This window comes from Lemur catta, chromosome 7 (genome assembly GCF_020740605.2).
Source record: "Lemur catta isolate mLemCat1 chromosome 7, mLemCat1.pri, whole genome shotgun sequence".
NCBI lineage: Eukaryota > Metazoa > Chordata > Mammalia > Primates > Lemuridae > Lemur > Lemur catta.
The window spans coordinates 98,197,847-98,221,332 of NC_059134.1; the positions used below are offsets into that span (position 1 = coordinate 98,197,847).

At 38.8% G+C, this 23,486-nt stretch overlaps 1 protein-coding gene across 2 annotated transcripts; it reads right to left on the minus strand.

The window, feature by feature from the left end:
• Positions 1 to 2,707: 2,707 nt before the first annotated feature.
• Positions 2,708 to 23,480, minus strand: LOC123642761 (membrane-spanning 4-domains subfamily A member 4A-like). 2 transcript variants are annotated; one of them, XM_045558166.1, is made up of 7 exons: positions 23,339 to 23,480; positions 17,295 to 17,439; positions 12,627 to 12,758; positions 9,689 to 9,745; positions 8,380 to 8,538; positions 4,913 to 5,014; positions 2,708 to 3,051 (listed from the first exon to the last, which is right to left on the minus strand). In XM_045558166.1, exons 2-7 carry the CDS (start codon positions 17,421 to 17,423, stop codon positions 2,959 to 2,961), a joined length of 672 nt encoding a protein of 223 aa, XP_045414122.1. In that variant the 5' UTR covers positions 17,424 to 17,439; positions 23,339 to 23,480; the 3' UTR covers positions 2,708 to 2,958. The 2 variants fall into 2 exon arrangements, with proteins under 2 accessions (XP_045414122.1, XP_045414123.1); XM_045558167.1 differs by lacking the exon at positions 23,339 to 23,480 and adding an exon at positions 20,361 to 20,590.
• Between the last annotated feature and the right edge of the window lie 6 nt (positions 23,481 to 23,486).

Consider the following 23,486-nt stretch of genomic DNA (forward strand, 5'->3'; position numbering starts at 1 on the left):
ATGTCAAAGGAAGTTCTTCAGGCTAAAAGCAAACGACATCAGATGAAAACCTGGATACACAGTTGTGTATGAAGAACACCAGAGAAAAATGAATCTAGTAAGGTCTCCGATAGAAAGTCCATATATTAAAATCAATTTTATTTCTGAATACTATAATAATTTGGAAAGTAATATTTCATTTCATTCTATTATGTATACCTATTATATACCATTCTGTACCCCCACAATATACATAAGGATGAATTTGACAAAATATATGCAAGATCTAACATTGAAAATGACAAAACATTGCTGAGACATATGAAAAAAGACCAAAATAAATGGATTTATTTAGTATAATCTGTTAACAGATTGGAAAACTTAAATGGCAACTCTTCCTTAATAGACCTATAGATTCAGCACACTGCTAATCAAAATCCAAGAAGGTCTTTTAGAATAAATTGACAAGTTGACTCTAAAATTTATGTGGAATAATTAAAGACCTAGAATGGCCCAATCAATCCTGTTAATAAAGAAAAAATACATAAGACATATGTTACGTGATTTCAAGACCTACCACAAAGCTACATTTTAATGATGAAATTAATAACAAGAAACAAAAGAAACGGGAGATTACTAGTCAAGTCTTAAGATAAAATGCACCGATTAATTCTGCAAACAAAGCAGTGGCCTTGAACTCTATTTCCTCCCTTCTGGTTTAGCTCATGTTTTGTTGAAGATAAAAGTGTGTCTCTCTTGATACTGTTTTCATCCCAATATAGCAAATTTACAAGATCAGGACTCAGAATCAGGGAAAACAAGAGTCTGGAAAATGGCAATATTTTAAAAAGAGTTAATTTAAACTAGAGCAAACTCCACATTTTCTAATGATCACTAAGAACACCTCAGATTATTCTTCCCCAAATTTTTCCATGGCCTATTATCCAATTCATTGAGTTATATAAGGGTGATACATCACTCTTAGATACAACACCCTTGATTTGCCTCTTATTTTGCATATAGTATTCAAGATTATCATCTTACGATCTCACAATACAGAAATACCTATTATAACTGTTATTACAATGATCAAAGCTCTTTGAGTCTTCTGTTATACTTGCAAATAAATTTCATTTGATTTTCTGAAGATTAATTACTTTTAATAGTTGGATGCATGTTTTCTCAATAGATAAGTTTTGAAGCAATCCTGATTATAGTACAAATTGTTCACTATTCACTGGCCATTTTCTTTACCATTGACTGTAAAAAGACACAAGTCTGAATATGCTTTTTTAAAAATTTCAGCATACTATGGGGGTACAAATGTTAGGTTACATATATTACCTTTGCCCCACCCGAGTCAGAACTTCAAGTGTGTCCATTCCCCAGAAGTTGTGCACTGCACCCATTAGGTGTGAATATACCCATCCCCTCCTCCCTGCCAGCTGCCCGACACGCAATGAATGTTACTACTATATGTGCACCTAGGTGTTGATCAATTAATACCAATTTGATGGTGACTACATGTGGTGCTTGTTTTACCATTCTTGTGATACTTCATTTAGTAGAATGTGCTCCAGCTCTATCCAGATAATACAAGAGATGCTAGATCACCATTGTTTTTTGTGGCTGAGTAGAACTCAATGGTATACATTTACCACATTTTATTAATTCACGCATGTATTGATGGGCGCTTAAGTTTAACCTACAAGAGAGGAAGGATATTGTCTCTCTTGTTCACCATTATTTTCTCATATGCTTAAAACAATGTCTTCTTTGTCATACACACTTGATAAATATGGGTTCAATAAAATGATAAATTGATATATATGAAATACAAATATGCATATATAGTCATGCATATATATAAATAAATTAAAAATTTTGAGGCTCACTATGTGCCAGAGTAAGTAGTGGTGGCTCTATCTATATTATTAATATACCAAGTAATTATCACAGGTCTATGAAACAGGTAATATTATTATTATTTTCATTAAGAGAAATGTGAGGCACAGAGAAATTTTGTGGTATGTCCATGGCTACATGGGTAACAAATAAAAAAGGCAAGATTTCAAGATGAAAACCCCCAGGGTTGTCAAATTAGAAAGCCCACGTTATTTACCATTATGCTATATTTCAGACATCAACACTTAGTCTCTTTTCACTATATTGCATCTGAATGGGAAGTAATATGGGAACATATCGCTTCTAATTTTATTTATTTTTGCTCTGCAATAAAAACAGCAAGTGTATTTAACAAACATTTAGCAAACACCATGTAATACATATTTTCATATATTGCACTGGATACAAATTTGCTGAAGATATAATTCTGCACAATAGAGGAGAGGGAAGGAAGAAGAAGAAACAGATAGAAAATATAAATTGAATCTGATCCACGATAAGATTTTTACTCCAATGTGTACTTATACTCAAATGATGGCTTGCTTATACACGAGGACTGACTGTGCGATTCCAAGGTACTTTCTATGGGAGAAGGAAAGCAGGAGAAAGAAACGGTGCGGAGGAAGCCATGTATTTCAGCTTCTTGAAGGAAAAAGCACTTTGTGTCCCCAAAGGTGGGAAAAAAGTTAGAAATATATATTCTTCATGGAGGCCTTTTTTCAGCAATTCTGTTTTTTCCCCTTATGCTGCCAAATCTTATTTGCCAATTAAATGCCCTTATATAAAGTCCTGAAAATGAATGAAAAACTTTCACATTGTCTCATTAAATGCATGATTTATTTATTTAATTTCTAATACTCTGATAAAGAGCCACTAAAATGAGTTATTGAGTTCTTGAGAAAAAATAAAAATATGATTTTGAATTTTTTGTGTATATTTATATCTACGCATGCATATATATTTCTGAATTGGATTTTTCATATATTATATATACATATATCAGAGTTGGATCCTGGTACTTTCACATATGGGGTTCTTGCATTGCAATCAGCATAGATTTTCTGGAACATTTTTCTATTGATCTGTTGGTGGCGTCAAGCCTTCGTTCAATGGTGCAGGAGATGCTGCTTCTGCCATGTGAGGACTGGATGGCACAATTAACACAACCTGTGAAATCAATCAGAATGCCATAGGTGAGACACCCAGATGACCTCAGGGTTTCCCTTTCCTCCCCACATAAGTTCATTAATGTCAGAGTTTACTCTTTCTTCTCTGAATTCATTCTCAAGATCAATCTGACGGGCTTTTCAGTCATTCTGTAGATTGGGTTAGATCTAAAGACACACACATCCAGTGATAACTCTTAGCCTGAGATGCTGATGGCTGTTGCTGTGCTCTTGCAAATGGGTCAACATTACACGTGGATGATGGTGCCCAACATATTAGGTAAACCCAGGTGTCACGAAAAAATACAGAGCTCTTCTTTCAACGCAGGTTTCTCACAGTGGTGACAATAGAATACCCAAATTATGACTTCTTTGTTATGAATAAAACATTGCAAAACCCACACTGGCCCAAAATAGCAGGGATCTTATAAGACTAAGAAAAATTATGGTCCTTCTTCCACAAAATTAGTGTGGCGTGGGGTTGCCGGGGAGTGGTGCCACGAAGAGATAGAGATGTAGGCACTATTTGCCCCAAAGCCACTGCTGTTCTGGATCCGTAGCAGAAGATTGGTGGCAGTGACATCCCCCAGCTCCTACACCAGGAGCAGCCAGGAACACAGGCCTAAATACTCCAGTATAACGCTTGCTAATTAGTTTGCCTCCATGCCCAAATTTTTGAAATCACTGTAATTCCTGAGAAACTCTCACTTTTAGGGTTTTATAATGCAAAAGCACATTATTAGAATTAATACAATTTTGTTCATGTCTCTTCTGTGAGGAAGGGCTGTGGGGGTGTGAGATGTGGTGTTGCCTGGGAGCCCCCAAAAGAAGACAAAGAGGTACAAAATGATGGAGAAGGGCACCAGAAACACAACCTCATCAAGCTATTATTATTTTATTGCTTGGCTGTGGGTTTTGTCTGCCCCTGGGACTTTGGGTAATGAAGCTAATGAGGTAGCTGTTGGGGTTTTACTATCCATTTCTTACTCCAGAACCCTCAATCCTCGCAGGATACCCCTACCCTATTCTTCCTAGAGCCTCTTTCTTGGTCTCTTTCCATTTCCCACTTTCTTCTCTGTGTGACATTCTTTCTGCTTAGCAGCCAGGACAGTCCTGTCACAGGTGTCAGACTGAGAGAGTGGGCACACGTTCACCGGCTGATTGAGAAGTTTGAAGTCCTGACATTTCTTTGGTAGCCCAGGAAAGGTTGTTATAATAACACAATAGAGTAAAATCTAACACTCCTTGGGGACCTCCCCACTATGAAATGTTCTCTGACCTAGACTTAGAGGGGAAATCTCAAGGTAGTAAGGACAGGGAAAAACAGCTTTTCTTCAGTGATTGTGGTAGGCAGAAATCTAAGACGACACTCAGTGAGCCGCACTCTGTGATCCCCTCCCCGTATGAGTGTGATATGTGTATATGAGAAGTTATCGTTCCTGTGAGTAGATACTGATCAGCTGACTCTGAGCTTATCAAAAAAGGCATTATTCTGGATAGAACGAATCTAATCACATGAACTCTTTAAAAGAGCCTTAAGATATCAGAGACTTTCACTCTCCTGCTGACCTCAAAGAAAAAGTGCATTGTCCTGAGTTCTACACCTGAGAGGGAATGAATTCTGCCACATGAGCGTGGAAGAGTATCAGAGCTTCCTATGAGACCACAGCCCCAGCCAACTCCTTCATTACAGCCTTGCAAGATTCTAGGTGGAAGTCACACTTCAGCTGTGCCCACATTCTTAACCCATGGAAACTGAGAAATAATAAACGCATGTTGTTGTAGGCCTCTAAGTTTGTGTAATTGATTACACAGCAATAGAAAACTAACACAGACATCTTCAAATGAGAGCCAATACTCACCCCACCGGGGCTACAACACATGACTTGGCATCCAAAGGCAGAGAGGGACACAGCAATGCAGAATTCCAGCATACTTAAGACAGCCACTGTGGCATCCATACCCTGGGGAAAAATCCATGACAAAGAAACATGAGGACTATGGATGACAAGTGTCAAACATCTACCACTAACTACAACACCAAAAGAGAAAAATGACTGGCCAGGAGTCAGGAAACCTGGCTTCTAATTGCAGCTATACCCTTGGCCAATTCTTGGTCTGCTGAATGTCACTTCACTTCTTACTTTTTCACTTTTAAAATAAGATATTTTTTTCCCCAGTCCACTACTTTCCAGTGCTATCATGGGCACAGAATTATTTGAAAGTGCTTTAAAAAGAGGAAAGGATTTATAAAGATAATTGTCATCTTAGTCTTTTCGAGTACTATAAATTTCATAGAGTTGACACAATAATATGGTTCCATATCTTGGTGATTACAGGCAGGATAATGGTTCTTCAGGGAGGTTCACACCCTAATCCCCAGAACCTGTGACTATGTCAAGTGACATGGCAAATGAGAATTAAAGTTGCAGATGAAGTTAAGGCTGCTTATTAGCTGAGATGAGGGAATTATCCTGGATTGTTCAGGTGGGTTCAAAGTAACAACAGAATCTTTATAAGGGGAAGAGGCAGAAGAGTCAAAGTCCAAGAGAGATTTGAAGATGCTGCACTGCTTGATTTGAAGATAAAGGATGGGGTGACAAGCCAAGAAATGTAGGCAGCCTCCAGAAACCAGAAAAGGCAAAGAAACATATTGTCCCCTTGTGACCCCAGAGAGGAATGTGGCCCTGTCAACACTTGGATTTTAGCCTAATGAGACCTATTTTGAACTTCTGACCTCCAGAAACATAAAATAATTTATTTGTATTGTCTTAAGCCACTAAATTTGTAGTAATTTGTTATAGCAACAATAAGAAACTAATGCAACAATGAACACCAAGTTAATCAATCTTTAATTCATTTCCCAAGAGAACTGGTTTTAGATAATCTTTGGCCAAAACACATGGTCAAATTTAGGGAACATTGGGAAGTACACTTATTCCAAATAATCTTACCCTGGATTGATGTGGGGCATTGTTTGGTTATATTCTCTTTTTCTCTCCGTGGTTAGGGATAGTCCCTCGCTATGGAAAGGCCAGTGGACCAAAAGCTCAGGACATGAGTGATGCAGACTCAAAGGGACCTCGAGAATATTTGCATTCATTGTTTATTTACTCATGCCTTCAACAGATTTTAGCAGCCTCTGTTTCAAGTGTTGTTGTAGGCACAGAAGATAGAGCAGCAAACAAAACAGATCACTCCCCTATCTTCAAGGATCTTACCATCTAGTAGGAAAGACTAGGAGTTGACAAACTTTCTGTAATCGGCCAGATAGCATATATTTTAGGTTTTGCAGACCAATAGGTCTCTGTGGCAAATGCTCAACTCTGCCATTATAACACAAAAGCAATATACAATATATAGACAAATGGGCTTGACTACATTTCAGTTAAACTTTATTTACAAAACAGGCTCTGGGCTGGACTTCCAACAAAAAGTATACATGTGTTTGAACCATATGAAATTGCTGTCTCTCTAGGTGAGGGGTGGTTGATCATTGGCAATTTCATGTGGCTCTGCCTGATGATTCCAGGTAGTATGCGCTCTAACTCCTCTTTTCTCCAAAAGGTCACCTTTTTACAACCTCTTTTTATAATTATATAGTTTCCAGTATTTCTATCTTTTTCTCCCAGGAGAATTGGAGCTTCCTTATGGTAGGAAGCTGATCTCCTTCTTAGGTCTCCCAGAGTGCCCAACCTGGGACTGGGCATAAAATATGGGCTCCAGGGCCTGTAGACTGATCATGCAGGTGCCCAGGCAGGAATAGACCTGCTGCTTCAAATTCTAGGAAGCCCTTACTGATGTCCTCTGCTATACGGAAAAGCAGAAAAAATGTCCATACAGTTATAGGAATTCATACTGGGCTTTGGGAGAATGTGATTGAGATGATTGAAGAACCAGCTACATAATTTACAGGGTATCTTGTTTAAATTTTTAAAAAGAATTTCAAGACAGCAACAGCAGAGTATTAAATGAGGCTTAGGGTTCTTCTAACTATGAAGTCCTGAATAACTACACAGGTCCCAAGCTCATGAAATTAGCCCTGCAAAGCTGGCCCACTCCAGATTTTGTCTCCATCATTGTGCCCTTAAAGTCTATGAGTGGAGAGATCTTCAGAAACCCAAAGTAAGGTTCTTCTTCAAGATAACAATAGCAAATAACAGAGGAACTAGAGACAAGAAGTTCCAGAATCGAATCTTGCTTCTGCCAATTTCTAACTTAGTGACTTGGAAAAATTTGTCAAGTTCTCTGAAGAAGCTTTCTATTCTTATTTTGAGGAAATAACATGACTTACTATAAAAGCTATTTGAAAACTCTGAGTAAATCAGTTTAGCAAAGACACCTCCAAAGGTTATTTTGGTGTGAATATATAGCCCTCAAGACTTATGTAGGATTAGCTAGGAATTAAGTAAAAGGAATGCAATTGATTCTGCCTAATAAGTTAGAAAGAATGTTGAGTTTTCACATAGAGTCAAGTGAAGGAGAAAATGAGGAAAAGAGCTAAGCAGCAAGGCGAGAGGCTGAAAGCACATATGAAGGAAAGGGAACAGAAAATTTGGTGGTATGGAGAATGGCCAATAGGCTTTTTCATAGCAAAGATTTAACTACGCATTTCGTCTGCTATGACGTGTGGCAGTAATTCTTCCTCCCCACGCTTATCCAATGGCTCAAAACTTCAAGAAGTTTTACTACCTACAAAACATTGTGTCAGTGGTAACTTGCAGAATAAAGCAGTTAGGATAGCATCTAAAGAAGGGCAATTGGTACCAAAAAAATGGTAAAATACAGCATGGAGACTGAGAAATTACCAGGAGCCAGATGTTGAAGCTAAAAGTGGTTAACCTTGCCAGAACACCCAGAGAAATTAGAAAGGACACTCACCACTTGCAAGATAACAGTCAAGACAATTTTACTTTATTATTAGAGAACCATGTAACTCCATGAGGCTCCATCAGGGAACCCTGGGGACATACAGGGACTGATAGCTGGGCTCCATTTGTAGAGGGGATTAACAGTAAATACTGATCAGTGCTTTAAAATCAAACAAAAAAATTTATGCAAAATGCCTGAACAGTAACTATTATATTGAGGAGTAGGTTTTCTATAACCGTGAGCTTTTTCCCCCACTTTGCCTCATTAAATACAGAGGAGGAGAAAAGAGAGAGAAGAGATGTGGACCTGACTCCTAATTGTTCTATTTCTCAATCACTTCCAACTTCCCAAAGTCATTCAGCAATTAGAAAATGTTGATTATTGCTTTTGCCAGAGCCAGCACTCCCCAGACTTGCTTCCACCATAGCATCCCATGAAAAGAGGAAGAAGCACTCACCATTAAAATGGACATGTACATGGGACAGTTTTCCATCGTCTGACTGTAGTTACAGTAAGTGTAATGGAACGAATAGATACTCGCACTGACTGCGCTGATTACGACCCCTGAGAAAGCCAAGACAGAGCTGGTGATGTTCAGTCCAAGGCTACCTCGGACCTAGAAAAGAATGAAAATCAATTAAACAATTCAACATTCTCAGATATATCTCCATGAATCACTCTACACCCACCATCTCTTTCCCAACACAGTCTATCTTCTCTATCTTGATTGAATATTTCAAGTCTTCTAACTTATCCCCTTACAGTAGTGTCAGCTCTAACCTCTTGCCAAAACACAAATCTAATGCTGTTATTCCCAAGCTTAAAACCTTCAGATGACTTCCATGGGCACATGAGACAAACTGCAAACCTCCTTAACCCCGTGGCTGGACAGCCCCGTCTGTGTCCATCCCTCCCACTGCCCGCTGCATCGTTTTCTAAATGCTTCTGGCCTCTCACGCCTCTGTGCTTCCTGTACGTTACCTCTGTCTGCTGCGTATGTCCTTCAGCACATTCTCTTCTTATGGGTGAAGGTAAGGAGGCTTTTTGTAAGAACTAAAATTGCTCGGGAAAGTGTGAGAGGTTTCGTGCGGCTGTAGCACGAAAGGGTTGTGGCTGGAGGAGATGCTAGGGAAGCAGATTGAGGCCAGATTTGGAGGGGCCGTATCCATCTGATGTTTATCTTTTGAGCAAAGAAAACTCAAATACGATTGTGCACCAGGAAAATATTTGTTGAAATCCAGGCTTTTGCCTTTTGTTGGCTTTATGAAAGACATGTTGGCACGGAAGTTACGATTTAAATTTGCTTATTCTTATGTATTAATAATAATAACTTCATAGTGAATTTCTTTTATTGCAAACTAAAAATCCTTTATGGACACAGTGGGAATGCAAATTTTAATCAATCTATCGATAAATATTATGGCATACCAATATTTGGTGTCACTGTCAAGTGCTGGATCTCAAGCTGCTGGGTTTTTTTGGACTGATTCCGTTTGACATTTCAAGAATTCTCTGTATCTTTATAAAGATTCTCTCAGGAACTACTTTGCCAAAATATTCAGTCTCATGTCAGTAATTCTATCGTTAGCTAATTGTTTGATTACAATCTTTAAAAAACAGATCCTACTAGGTAAAACTTATGATCTCTTCTGATTTTTTAAAAACAAATAAACACAATATGTCTTATGCCCTGAAAGAATACATATTTGATTAATTCTTCCTTTCTTGGAACCCCCCCCCACAAAAAAATAAGAAACGTTACTCACCAGACCTTTTGTAGTTCTTTTCTCTGCTACAATTGACAGAGATCCTGAAAGAATAAACTAGAAATAAAAGGAAAAATGCAGATAAAAAACTTTAAATAAACATTGGAAATCATAACTTAATACAGCTTACTTCTAAATTAAATAGGTATGTTGAACAGACCAATTATCTGAGAAGAAACACAGAAGCTGGCATGCATAGATATTTTTAATATTGAAATATTACAATTTTTGAAATTGATAGATTTGAGGAAAAAAAATCACATACTAATTGCTATTCATGTTTACAATGTTGGTAGGACATTGAATTCAATCCAACATTATTATTGGCTCAAACATTATTGATAAAACGTATATAATTGTATTTTCCATAACATGATAGACCATCTGTCTCAGTCTGAAAGTCTTTATTACGTTTAACGGTAAAACCTTAGGCCTATCTCATTAAAGTCAAAATCAAGATAAAGACATAGACTGTTATGCCATACTATTCTGAGTATATTGACCAAAATATATAAGAAAAATATTTGAAACAAATGGTTAAAATTACTGTTGTGTAAATATGAATATAATTTATGTTGTAAAAATCTAAAGAATATGAACTAAAAAAAAGAAAAGATAATAACACAAACAAACAAAAACCTACTATAAACTATTTAAAAATTTAGTAAGGCATATGGAAAAGCATTATATACAGAAATTATATATACATACTATAAATTTGTGTATGTATTCATGTATTTGAAGATAGGATTGAATAAAAGCACCTCATTTACTATAGGAAAATATATATATATATAAAGTATCTCAGAGGAAAAAATTTAACAAGAAATACGAAAGATACATAGGAATAAAACTTTACAATGTCCCAAAAGTACACAAAAGAAAATTTGAACAAATAGACTAACGTGGGAATAATTTTATGGGATTCTAGCAAAGGACAGATAGCTGTTTTACTGGAGACTAAAGAGGCTGAAAACATGAGAAATTTACAATTGGCTCTTGGGACTTAGGCTGTATAGGCAGAAAAAAGAGACATTTTACAGGTAAGGTTTAGAAATAAAGGTGAAAGAATAATGGAGGTTAGCTGCAAAAAATCTTTCACCAAATAAACAGAGGCTGATCCAGTGAGATGCCTACAATAGTCTGAGTGCTACCTCAGTTGGCAAACAGCCTTGCAGTCCTAATTACATATTGAACTAGTGTAGAAGGTTTAAACTACGTAAGCAGCTTTCTGATGTGGTCTTGAACAGGAAATGAAAAAGAAAGCAGAAAACTAGAGTGGTTAGATGTCTGCAATTCTTGGAATAGCCTGACCCTATGTGAGTCCTGATTCCTGTACCAAATAGCTTTATTTTTTAATTTCAGAATATTATGGGGGTACAATTGTTTAGCTTATGTATATTGCCTTTGCTCTGCCCACGTCAGAACTACAACCGTGCCCATCCCCCAGACAGTGCACACTGCACGAATTAGGTGTGAATATACACATCCCCTTCTCCCCTCTCCTACCTGCCCAACACCGGATGAATGTTACTACCATCTGTGCACATAAGTGTTGATCAATTAGTACCAATATGATGGTGAGTACATGTGGTGCTTGTTTTTCCATTCTTGTGATACTTCACTTAGCAGAATGGGCTCTAGCTCCATCCAGAATAATACAGAGGTGCTAGTTCATCATTGTTTTTTGTGACTGAGTAGTACACCATGGTATATGGGTAAGTTACTTAACCTCTCTAAGTCCCAATTTCTTCATGGATAAGGTGAGGATGATAATAAATCCTCCCTCAGAAATTTGTGGTGATTATTTGAAATGGAATTGCACATATAAAGCACTTAGTAGAGTGCCCAGATCATAGTAAGAGCTTAATAAAAGCTATTATTGGTATTTTTAGGTATAAAAAATGCTGTGCAACTTCCCAGAATTAGAACAGCATTTTCCATTCTCCAAATCCTGCACTTCTGTAAAAAGGTGAGGGGGGAGCAAAAGCAAGCTCTATAATAAAACTTTAAATTATCTCATTTTGAACTTGGTAGATTAATGAAAACCCACAACACTTAAATAGATACTCTGAGTCTATCTACATAAACCTAGTTCTTAAATTTTATTTTCCTGTTGTCAGTAGATGAAACTTGTTATTTTTCACTCTCAATTTGCATAAAAACTCTCCGATGTTTTGTCTTGGGGAAGATTTTTAAACTCTCTTAAATTTTCATTATAATTTTAGCTAATATTAATTATTTTTATTAAACTTGTGAAACGTATTTTACCAAATAGCAATTCCATTTTCTAAGATAACAATGTGCTGATATTTGATAGTTGATGTGCTGGGCACTATAAATTGCCTGTGTACCAGCCACATCTCCTTTTCTTCCTTACTAACAAAACCCTCATTTAGCTTAGTCCGTTGTGATCTTCAGGGTAGGGTGAACTCTTCCCAGCCACAGAGGTGAAGCTTAATTAGTCCAAGCCAATAATGGCAAATCCTTTACTTTCACCCATAGTTGGTTTTGGAATATGCATATAAACATTTATGCAAAGTGGTATGTGTCAACAATATCTCCTCTGATACAATCTGCCAGCAGTCCTTGAAGAGATCTTTGCACCACTGAATCAACCAACCCTGGAAATGACTAGCCACTGAGCTTCTTGCTGTGAAATAATCAGTAGTTTCAATGTTTAAGCCATTGGGTTTGGCTGCATGCTGCTGTAATAGATCCTAACTGATACATATTAAATATTTCATCTGCCTAACTTTCTATGAGTTTTATATTATTATTACCACATTAAATATGAGAAAATGGAGTCAAAAGAAGTTTAGATACTTTTCTCAAATTTATAAAACTACAAGATAAGGCTAGAATAGAATTCCAGAAATCAGGATATTAGCAGCTATGTTATGTCATCTCCAATTACATCAGAAAGTATTCTACTTACCATCACTGACCCCCAAATTGTGTATCCAATGTACACTGAAAGGGGACATAAAAATGTATAACATGGCATGGTGACACTCATCATTATTATTCCCAAGCTGAGATTCACCAGGGAAATCAGAATCTGCACGATCTAAAAATGATGAAGAAAGTATAAATTGATTATTCACCATAAAATTGGTGTCCATGCCCCCTCCTTTACAATCACTGTTACCCTTATTTTCCCTTTTTTGATATAATCATACGACCATCTTGACATTTTCTTGTCACTTTTTTTCCACATAAAGAACCATGAAAATACCAACTTAACAAAATTATCTTTCAGAATATCCATCATTGTCCCAATAATTCATTGTTAAAAGTAGTAAGTCAGAACCAGCCCAGAGGTAATTTTCCGATATCTAGCATGCTACTTCTTCCACAGCTGTTGTTTTCCTTTGTCATATGCTCAGAGACAAGTGACCAAGGAATTAAAAAGCAATTATTCTAGCAAAGAGAAGTAACCTGAAGGAAGAAGAGTGTATACAGAAGGAAACAAAAAAAGAAAAGAAAATATGATATTTTCTTGGGGTCTGGTGCCTGAGGACATGAGTATGCATACAGGGGTCTAAAAATAGGAGAGGTGGAGGAGGGCAGAGCAAGATGGCCTAATAGAAATCTCCAGTGATCATCTCTCCGCTTGAACACCAAATTCAACAATTAACAGTGCAAGCAAGCACCTTCAGAAGAACCAATAATCCGTCGGGTGATCATACCATCTGGTTTTAACATTATATCAAGGAAAGATGCACTGAAGAGGGCAAAAAAGACAATCTACTGCTTATGCCACCCATTCCCCATCCCCCGAAGTGCCACGCAAGCTCACCAAGTGGAGAGAGAATCTGTGTGCCCAGTGGAGGGACAGTGAAGTAATTGTGGGACTTTGCATTGAAACTCAGGGCCATGCTGGCACAGGGAAACATTGCACAGGGCAGAATTCTGCTGGTGCCCACAGAGAGGGAATCAAGGCCAGGCCAGCCAGAGGGAAATCCTCCATCCCAAAACCTGAGTTCTGGCTAGGCCCACCACTGGCTGGAAAAAAGTAGACTGGGGCCTGGACTAAATTCATAAGGCGGTCGGGCCACAAAGGCTGAAGTCCTTGGGCAATTCCTGCGGCTGTGCTGGCTCAGAGCCAGTGAACTTTTGGGTACATGTGACCCAGTAAGATACCAGCAGCTATGGCCAAGCCAGTGCCTGTGTCACCCCTCTCTTAACTACAGGAAGTACAGTTCAGGGAAAGTCTTCTTCTACTTGAAGAAAGGAAAGGGGAGAATTCAGAGGACTTTGTTTTGCAACTTGGGTACCAGCTCAACCACTGTAAAATAACGTACCAAGCAGGCTCCTAAAGCCCAGAGTCCAGGTCTTAGTTCCTGGATGGCATTCCTGGGCCAGAAGGAAACATGTTGCCCTGAAGAGAAGGACCCAGTCCTAGCAAGAGTCACTCACTACCTGTGGATTAAAGAGCTCTTGGCAAGGGAACAAAAATCATTCTATAATAAAGACATCTGCACTCAAATGTTTATGGCAGCACAATTCACTATAGCAAGGATGTGGAAACAACCCAAGTGCCCGTCAATCCATGAGTGGATTAATAAAATATGGTATATGTATACAGTGGAATACTACTCAATTATAAAAAACAATGGTGATCTAGCACCTCTTGTATTTTCCTGGATAAAGCTTGAGCCCATCATCCAAAGTGACGTATCACAAGAATGGAAGAATAGGCATCACATGTACTTGCCATCAAACTGGCACTGACTGACCAACACTAAGGTGCTCACACAGTAGTAATATTCTTTGGGGGTAGGAGGGTTGGGGGTGGCTAAACTCACAATTAATGGAAGCACAGAGTGTTGCAGGGGGGGAAGGGCATGTCTCAAATCATGGTTGGGATGTGGCAAAGTCATAACATGTAATCAAAATGTTTGTTCCCCCATAATTTCCTGAAATAAAAATTTTAAAAAAGAGCCCTTGGGCTTTGAATAAACATCAGAGGTAGCCAGCAATAGTCAACAAGTTATTTTGTGGATATTGATAAATTGGCTCTAAAGTTTATATGGAGAGGTAAAAGACTCAGAACAGCAAACACAATATTGAAGAAGAAGAGGTTGGAAGACTAACTCTATCTGACTTCAAGACATAATATAAAGCTACAGGAATCAAGATGGTGTGGTATTGGCAGAAGAATAGGCAAATAGATCCATGGATAGAATAGAAATCCCAGAAATAGACACATAAATATAGTTAATGATCTCTGATAAAAAAGCAAATGTAAATAGAATGGAGAAAAACAGTCTTTAAAAAAAAAGATACTAAAAATTGGACATCCATAAACAAAAATGGAACCTAGACCCAGACCTTATAACCTTCACAAAAATTAACTAAAAATGAATTACAGGCCTAAATGTAAACCTCAAATCTATAAAACTCCTAAAAGGTAACAAAGGCCAAATTCTAGATGACTCTGGGTTTGGAGATGACTTTATGAATACAGTACCAAAGGCAAAATCCATGAAAGAGAAGCTGGATCTTATTAAAATTAAAAATTTCTGCTCTGCAAAAGATACTGTTAAGAGATGAGAAAACAAGCCACAGACTGGTAGAAGATATTTGCAAAAGACTTATCTGACAAAGGGTTGTTACCCGAAATATACAGCAAACCCTTAAAACTGAACAATAAGAACACCAACACTATGGTTAAAAAACGGGCCAAAGAACTTAACAGACACCTCACCAAAGAAGACATAGAGATGGCAAAGAAACATATGAGAAGATGCTCTACATCTTAAGTCATAGGGAGATGTAAATTAAAATGACAACGGGATTCCACTAAACACCTATTAAAATGGCTAAAATCCAGAACACTGACAACACCAAATGCTGGTGATGATGTAGGACAGCAGGAACTCTCATTCATTGCTGGTTGAAATCTTCAAAATGGCACAGTCACTCGGAAGACAGTTTGACAGTTTCTTTCAAAACTGTACAAATTCTTACCACACAGTCCAGGAATCGTGCTTACCCAAAGGATTTGAAAACTTAACGTTTATACAAAACCTGCACACAGATACTTATAGTAGCTTTATTCATAATTGCCAAAGTTTGGTCCTTCAGTAGGTGGTGTGGTTTGGATGCTTGAACCCTCCAAATCTCATGTTGACATTTGATCGTCAGTGTTGAATGTGGGGCCTGGTGGGAGGTGTTTGGGTCACAAGGGCAGATCCCTCACGAATGGCTTGGTGTCCTCCCCACGATAACGAGTGAGTTCTTACTTTGTTAGCTCATGCGAGAGATGGTTGTTTAAAAGAGCCTGGCACCACCTCCTCCCTCTTTGTACTCCCGCTCTCACTGTGTAACATGCCTGCTTCCCCTTCGCCTTCCACCTTGATTGGAAGCTCCCCGAAGCCCTGCCCAGAAGCAGATGCTGCCCTGATGCTTCTTGTACAGTCTGCAGAACCGCCAGCCAATAAACCGCTTTTCTTTACAAATTACCCAGCACCAAGCATTTCTTTACAGCAATGCAAAATGGACTAATACAGTAGGTGAATGCATAAACAATCTGTGACACATCCAGACAATGGAATATTATTCAGTGCTGAAAGTAAATGAGCTATCAAGCCATTAAAAAAATGGAGGAAACTTAAATGCATGTTATTAGGTGAAAGAAGCCAATCTAAAAAAAAATTACCTATTGTACAATTTCAGTTGTATGACTTTCTGGAAAAGGCAAACTATGAAGACAATAAAAGACTGATGGTTGCCAAGGATTGGAGTAAGGAAAAGATGTACTGGCAGAGCACAGAAAATTTTTAGGGCAATGAAACTGCTTTGTATGTTATTATAATGGTGGATACATGTCATTATACATTTGTCAAAAGCCATGGAATGTACAACACAGGGAATGAACCGTAATGTAATTATGGACTTTGAATAATGTGTTAATGTAGGTTCATTGATTGTAAGAAATGTGTCACTCTAGCGCAGGAGGTTGATAATGAGGAAGCTGTGCGTGTGTTGGGGTAGGGAACACAGAGGCTGTATCTGTACCTTCCTCTCAATTTTTCGGTAAACCTAAAACTGTTCTAAAACCTAAAGTCAAAAATAAACCTAATGCATGTCAAAATAAACAACATATTTCAAGAAAAATAACTACATTTTCCAAAATAAAAAATATAACAGTGGAAAAAAAAAAGGGATCCAAAGGATTCACAATGACTTTTTCCCAGTGGTTTGAAGATTGGGCTAGAGATAAACCTCTATATTTCACATAGATTTTTCATCCTCTGAGCAGTGGGCTAAGAAAAGCTACCGAGAGAAGCAGTGGCAATATGGGCCCATCAGCTTTTGCTGCTCTAGCATACTGAGGTTAAATGTGATTGTCATGGATGACCCAGAACCCTAGAATACATCTGAAGTCAATATATTTTAAATATAACTAAATTGAAAGCATGATGTGATAGAATATTGTATCATTTTTCAAATGATATGTTCTGAAAATCAAATACTGGTGTCTCTTGGGCTGATTTATATATTGTAAGGCTAATGGGACAGTGTATTGGGCATTAGTTCTGATTGGCTGTGTATTTACAACACCATTGCCCTTCTCCCAGATCCGCAACCGACTTACCCCAAGGACTTTGGGTTTCCCCTTCAAGAACTTCTCTCGCAACTCTTTCCAGAAATATGAGCGTAGAACAGCAGGCTGGGGCACAGCAAGGCCAGCTGTGCTCTGTTCCATTCTTTGCATGGTTTCCATGGTAGCAGAAAAAGTGCTACAATAAAAAATGTAATTTAGGATGAGGTCCTGAAAATAAGAGAGGGGCATGACACTTTGAGGCAGGTTCCTCCGTAAGGACAAAATCTGGTCAACATTCTCTTCCTATATTATGCTAACTGTTAGAGCCAGAGAAATGGAATCAGTAACATGGGGGTGGAGGGGGGCAGAGAGAGAGAGAGAGAGAAAGAGAGAGAAAGGTGCTCAATGCCACGGATATCAAGATGCTAGAAAGTCTTGTAGAGAGGGAAGTATGGACAGAATGAGACAAATATGTTGGACCTCTCAAATTAGAGAAATTTCTTTGAGTTCAAATCCTGAGTCTGCTCAGATTTTATCTCTGTCCCTATTACTGTCTATTTCCTTGATTATAGCTATTTGCCCATTGAAGGATGACTTCTATAATAGTAATAAAATACACAGACCCATCTGCTTTCCAATTTATTATGTAGTTTTTTTTATAGTCCCCCTTTTCTAATCAGAGCACAGTCAAATTCTCAGAGCTAGAAGCCTTCCTAGGTTCACCTTTACTGAGTGTGGTTTGTGTAACCTTATATCCTGTCCTGTAAACTCTGAACTTTGGGGATGGAACTTATGGCTCTGAGTCATATCCTTGGCACTACAAATTTAAATCTTTTATCCTACTACAGAGCTTTAAGTCCTGACTTGCCAATGCATAGCAAGGATAGATAAACTTATTTTTCTAAGACTCTAAGCACAAATATATTACTCTTACGCCTCTTTCCCTCCTCAACATAATAATGCCAATCAGGTTACATGAAGATAGGCTTAAGCCACATGAAAATTTTTATCTACTCGTTTGAATTCATATTCAGATGTTTCATGTCCCACTTCCATAAATTTTGGGGGAAGTGAAGCTTGCCAAGATTCTTCAAGCCACAGTTGCTTCTGATACTATTTATGCTTCATTGAGGCCCCATAAAAGTCTCAAGTTTGAATATGTGCGTCTTTTCATTATTGATAGTACCACAGATGAAAAAAAGTTACAGCAGTCCAAATTTGCTATGCTCAGGAAAAGAATTCGGATTTCACTGGAAAGTGTTATCAACCTATATTTGTCTTTGATAGACTAGGGGAAATACGTTGTTAGCTATACATCAATAAAAATGATGTAAATCAAAGAGAGAGGGTCAATTTTAGAGAAAGAGGGCAAATGCCTAAATAAAAATGAAAATAAAAGATTAATCATTTAAAATATTAATTTAATTTTAGTAAGGTACATATTCAAAGTTATAAAGAGCAGTAAAATAAGAAGTACAAAATTACAAATCATAAAATAGTAAGTTAAGTAAATTTTTTCAGATCCCAAAAAAGAGCTGACACTGTGCCTTGCCCGACATGGCCTGTGCTGCCCCTGTGCTGCCCCTTCTTGGAACTGATCATTGTCTCTTGCTCCAGGCATGAGCAGCCATTGCACTCCTCCACCATGGCCCCATGCCCACCTGGTAGCCTGCCGTACCCAAGTGGAACTTCTGCTACTCCCTACCCCTTGGGGCCAAGCTGCCATGGAACAGCTCCCCATCCCAGTGGCTGGTGCACTCTGACCCATCCTGTGGGGACCCAGAGCCTTGGCTGAGCTGTGCCACCCAATCCTCCAGGCCAAACAACCTCAGTGTCCCACCCCTACAGTCTGAGCTGCTAAGGCACTCTGCCTTCCCAGGGAGTGGAGTCATTTCTGTACTTCCCCACGGTCCCCAAGGGCCAAGCCACTGTTGGGCTTTGCCATTCCTGGGACCATGCTGCCACTGCACCCAGCCTCACAGAGCCTGGGCTACTGCTGTGCTCAACCATCCCAGGGTAGACAGTCACCACTGCATGATACCCCGTCGTCTGGGGTCAGAGTTGCTGCTCTGCCCTGTTGTTTCTGGGACTTGGGTTGTAACTGTAACCTGCTTCCTGGGGGCTGGGCCTTCAGAGCACCCCTTCTTCCCTGGAGCCCCGCTGATGGTGCACACTGCCCCGCAGAATGGGAATTTGTTAATTGATGCTGAAGCAAATTAAGACTTCTTTTTTTTTTTTGATAAATTATCCAATCTGCAGTGTTCTGTGATACCAGAAGAAAACAGATTGAGAAAGACATCAAAAATATAAATTATTGTGGGGAAGGTAAAAGTTTAGAGTTTTTTGTATGTTACAGATCTCAAGTTGTTATCAGGTTAAAATAGTGAATTGTAACTATAAGGTGTTTTATACGAACAAAAATGGATAGAGCCTCAGAGACCCATGGGAAACAACAAAGCATAACACCATATATTAATACATAATGGGAATCTCAAAAGGAGAGGAGAAAAAGCAGCAGAAAGAATAGATTAACATTTCACAAACTTGAAAAATATGAATCCACATATTTAAGGAGCTCAACAAACACCAAGAAGGATAAACTCAAAGGTATCCTCCACTACACACATAACATTCAAATTGTTGAAAAATTAAGATAAAGAGAGCCTCTTGAAAGAAGCAAGAGAAAGACACAAAAAGATCTGAGCAAGAGGGATAAAACATAGTTAAAATATACAAATAGTAACCAAAAGTGAGTTGGAATGGTAATCCTAATGCAATGTGATAATAAAAGGGTCAATTCACAATTGGAACATCATAATTATAAAGATATGTGCACCTAAAAACCCTAAAATATGTTTAGCAAAACTCAGCAATAATAGTTGGAAATATCAATACCCCACTTGAATAGAAAAAAGAGGCAGATCTTAAGAAAATAGGACTTGAACAACACTATAAACCAACTAGACTTAACAGATATTTACAAGGAACTCCACCCTATAATCTGTACATGAATTTTCTTAGCAGCATTATCCATAATATCCGAAAGGTGGAAACAACCCAATTGTCTATCAAGTGATGAGTGAATAAAGGTGCAAACAAAATAGTTCTTCCACTCACCAGACTAATGTAGTGGATCCTCTTAAGCGAAGAAGCTCTGGAATTATAGCACCTGGATTTCAAGTCTGGCTCTGCCACTCTTTATTCAAGTTACTTATGTAAGGTTGGTGGCGGGAGTGGGGGGTGGGGGGGTGCCATATAGCCCCCTTCCCTGCTACAAACCCCTCTGCCCTAAGCAATGAGACAGCTCCGCTTTTCCACTTGAACAAGCACCTGGCCCCACCAAGCCTCAGCCACATCCTGTGACTGGCAGCACACCCAGCCCCCACACTGCCTACCTGACCCTGGAGACTTCCTGTTACAGCCCCAGGGACATCCTGCTTACTGAGAACTTGATAACCCACTTGAACAAACACCTAAAAAGCAAGCCCCCTCCCGCTTATGCCCCTCATTGCATACAAAACCCCTTGCCTCAGTCCCAAGTGACTGCAACTTCTAGAGTCCTTGCTATGTTGCAATCCTCCCACCTCGGCCTCCCAAAGCCACCATGCCTGGCCTTCTCTTTTTCATTTTTAAAGACCCACAACATAGCAAGATCCTGTCTCTACAAAAATATTAAAAAATAAAAAAAATGGCCAGGCATGATGGTGCATGCCTGTAGTCCTAGCTATAATACTTGGGAGGCTGAGGCAGGAGGATCACTTGAGCCCAGGAATTCGAGGCGGCAGTGAGCCATGATCATGCCACTGCACTGTAGCCTGGGCAGCAGAGCAAGACCCTATCTTAAAATAAATAAATAAATAAATATACTTGACTTATCTCAGTTCTTTCAGAGCAGGAATGTCATTTCTATATTGGGACATTTGCAGAGGTTGAACCCATTTGCAGGAATATTCCACCCCTCCCATGGCCACCATGCAAAAAGAATAACAAAAAACCCAGCCCAGCATCTAATCTTGTCCTACACTAACCATACAGAAGTCTCTGTCTTCTCTGATGCAATGTATCACCCCACCTCCCTCAGTCTCCACATCTGGAACACTAAGCCAACGTTGGTAAGTAAGGGTTTATGAAATCTCTGTTACTTCCCTTTTACACCACAGAGGCCAAAGTTGTTGTAAACTTAACTAAAGATGATTCTTCTTAGTCCAACTAAACGTATACTTTAATTTTTAATGTAAAGGAGCCTCTGCCTTGATGTCTCAGACATCCTTCAGACCTAGGATTTAGGAAATGTAATTCTGTATTATCGAACATGACTGGGGACTCTTCTGCCTTTAGTGTCTCTCTAGTAAGACTGTAAACTTCTTCAGGGGAAATACATTATATCAAATTATATCATTATATCTTCTAGCAGCTTTTTTTTTTTTTGAAACCCTAAAGACTGTGCTGAGAATTTCTGAGAAACACAACTAATTCCTTTCATACGTCGGAAGGGCTAACTGATTTTGTGTTGCCAATATAGATGTGGATGTCTATTTTGAAATTTGCTGAAAAAGCAGTGGCTGCCTCATACAGTCTTTCTTATGAAAATAATAGTGGTTATTACTGTGGATGTCAGTGATTGAGGATGCATACAAGTGACACGGTCTTTTCATAATTCTCTGGTGACATAGGTCAGGTTCTGGTGCTCTGTCTTTGTAAGAAACTCTGGCCATAAATTTATATAACTGCCTTCTATCTTCACCCCACAGAAACCCATGTGTTAGTTACCTAGGACAGGTACATTCCCGAAGGACAAAAATGTGTGTTTGCTATCCATTGCTCAACTTCCCTATTTTCAAATATCAAGGAAAACAAAACTAACGAGGATATTGGACAGATATGAAGGACATTTCTTCCAGGTTGGGGAAGAGTCTAAACCTTAGTTTGGTCACATCATATGTGACACATATCAGGCTATTGACAAATGATGCCTGCTTTTTTTTTTTTTTTTTTTGCCCCTTGTACAGAGAAGGATAAACCCAGACAACCATTCATCCTTCTTCTATTGGCTCCAATCTCCTTATGGATCCAAATCACTACCACTCTTTTGTTTCCTTATTTTTATATCTCCATCCCCCTCATGCATCACAGTTGTCAAGGAGGGGCATGAGGAGAGTGGTGTGCAGGGCCAGCCTTTCCTTCTTTGGCAAACTTATAAAATGGACTAGAAACCCAAACGGAGGCCTGAAACTGGATGGTTTGTTAGAGGATGATGATGGTGACGTAGACACGGTGATCTCGGCAGGGAAAAGGCCTGGACTAAGAACCAAGAAGTCTGGGATTTTTAGCTCCTAGCTTTTTTGTTAAGTTGTGTGATTTTGGGTATGTTATTTCCCTTTTCTGGGTTTCATTTACCTCATCTGAGGAAAGATTGCACCAGGCACAGTTACCGCCAAGCTTTTTTCTTATCCCAAGAATGCTAAAAGTCCTCAAGGTGTCGTTCATTAGTAGACTTCTTCAAGAGCAGCTTCGGTTTACAGCCTGGGTGCCCCATGAATGGTGCCAAAGACCACTGGAGAATGCTGTCAGGCCACTGTCTGTCCCCAGCCCAGTCTGAATGCACAGGACTGGCGACCTTGCCTGCACCCCACTCCATCTCCACCAAATCCTGCAAGGGGCAGATCTTTTCTTAAATGTTGAATTATAAAAATAACAGGTCAGAGAATAAAGACCATAGAAGAAGGAGCATCAAGAGTTGATGAGATAATTAATTAGAAGGTTTAAAATATTGCTTTCAGGTTTTTGATAGCCTGGGAATTTAGAGAACAAAAATAACTAAAACAGCCTCATCTAATATTCAGCTTCAGGCTTTAGGATTCTTTCCTAATTCCCCTAATTCTTCCCTAATTCTCCTTTGATGCTCCCTGCCCCCAGCAAGGATACATCTAAAGTTGCTCTCAACCCACCTCCAACCCAGAATGCAAGTTTGCCCATGAGAAGTGGGCTCAATTTTTCTCATTCCACTCCTAGAAATCCTAGAATCAGGAAATGAAAAAAAAAAAAAAAAAGAACCATTAACCCAAAAGCCTGGGAAGGCGATTCCCTGGACCTACCTTTCTTCAAGCCTGCAATGTCTGCTGTGTGTCTGATGAGTACGAGGCTCTAGGCAAATGCCTCGAGGTTCTTTAGAGCGTCCAGATACCAGCACCTTCCCCTACTCCACACCTCACTCAATTTAAATCTGCAATCGGTTTCTTTTTG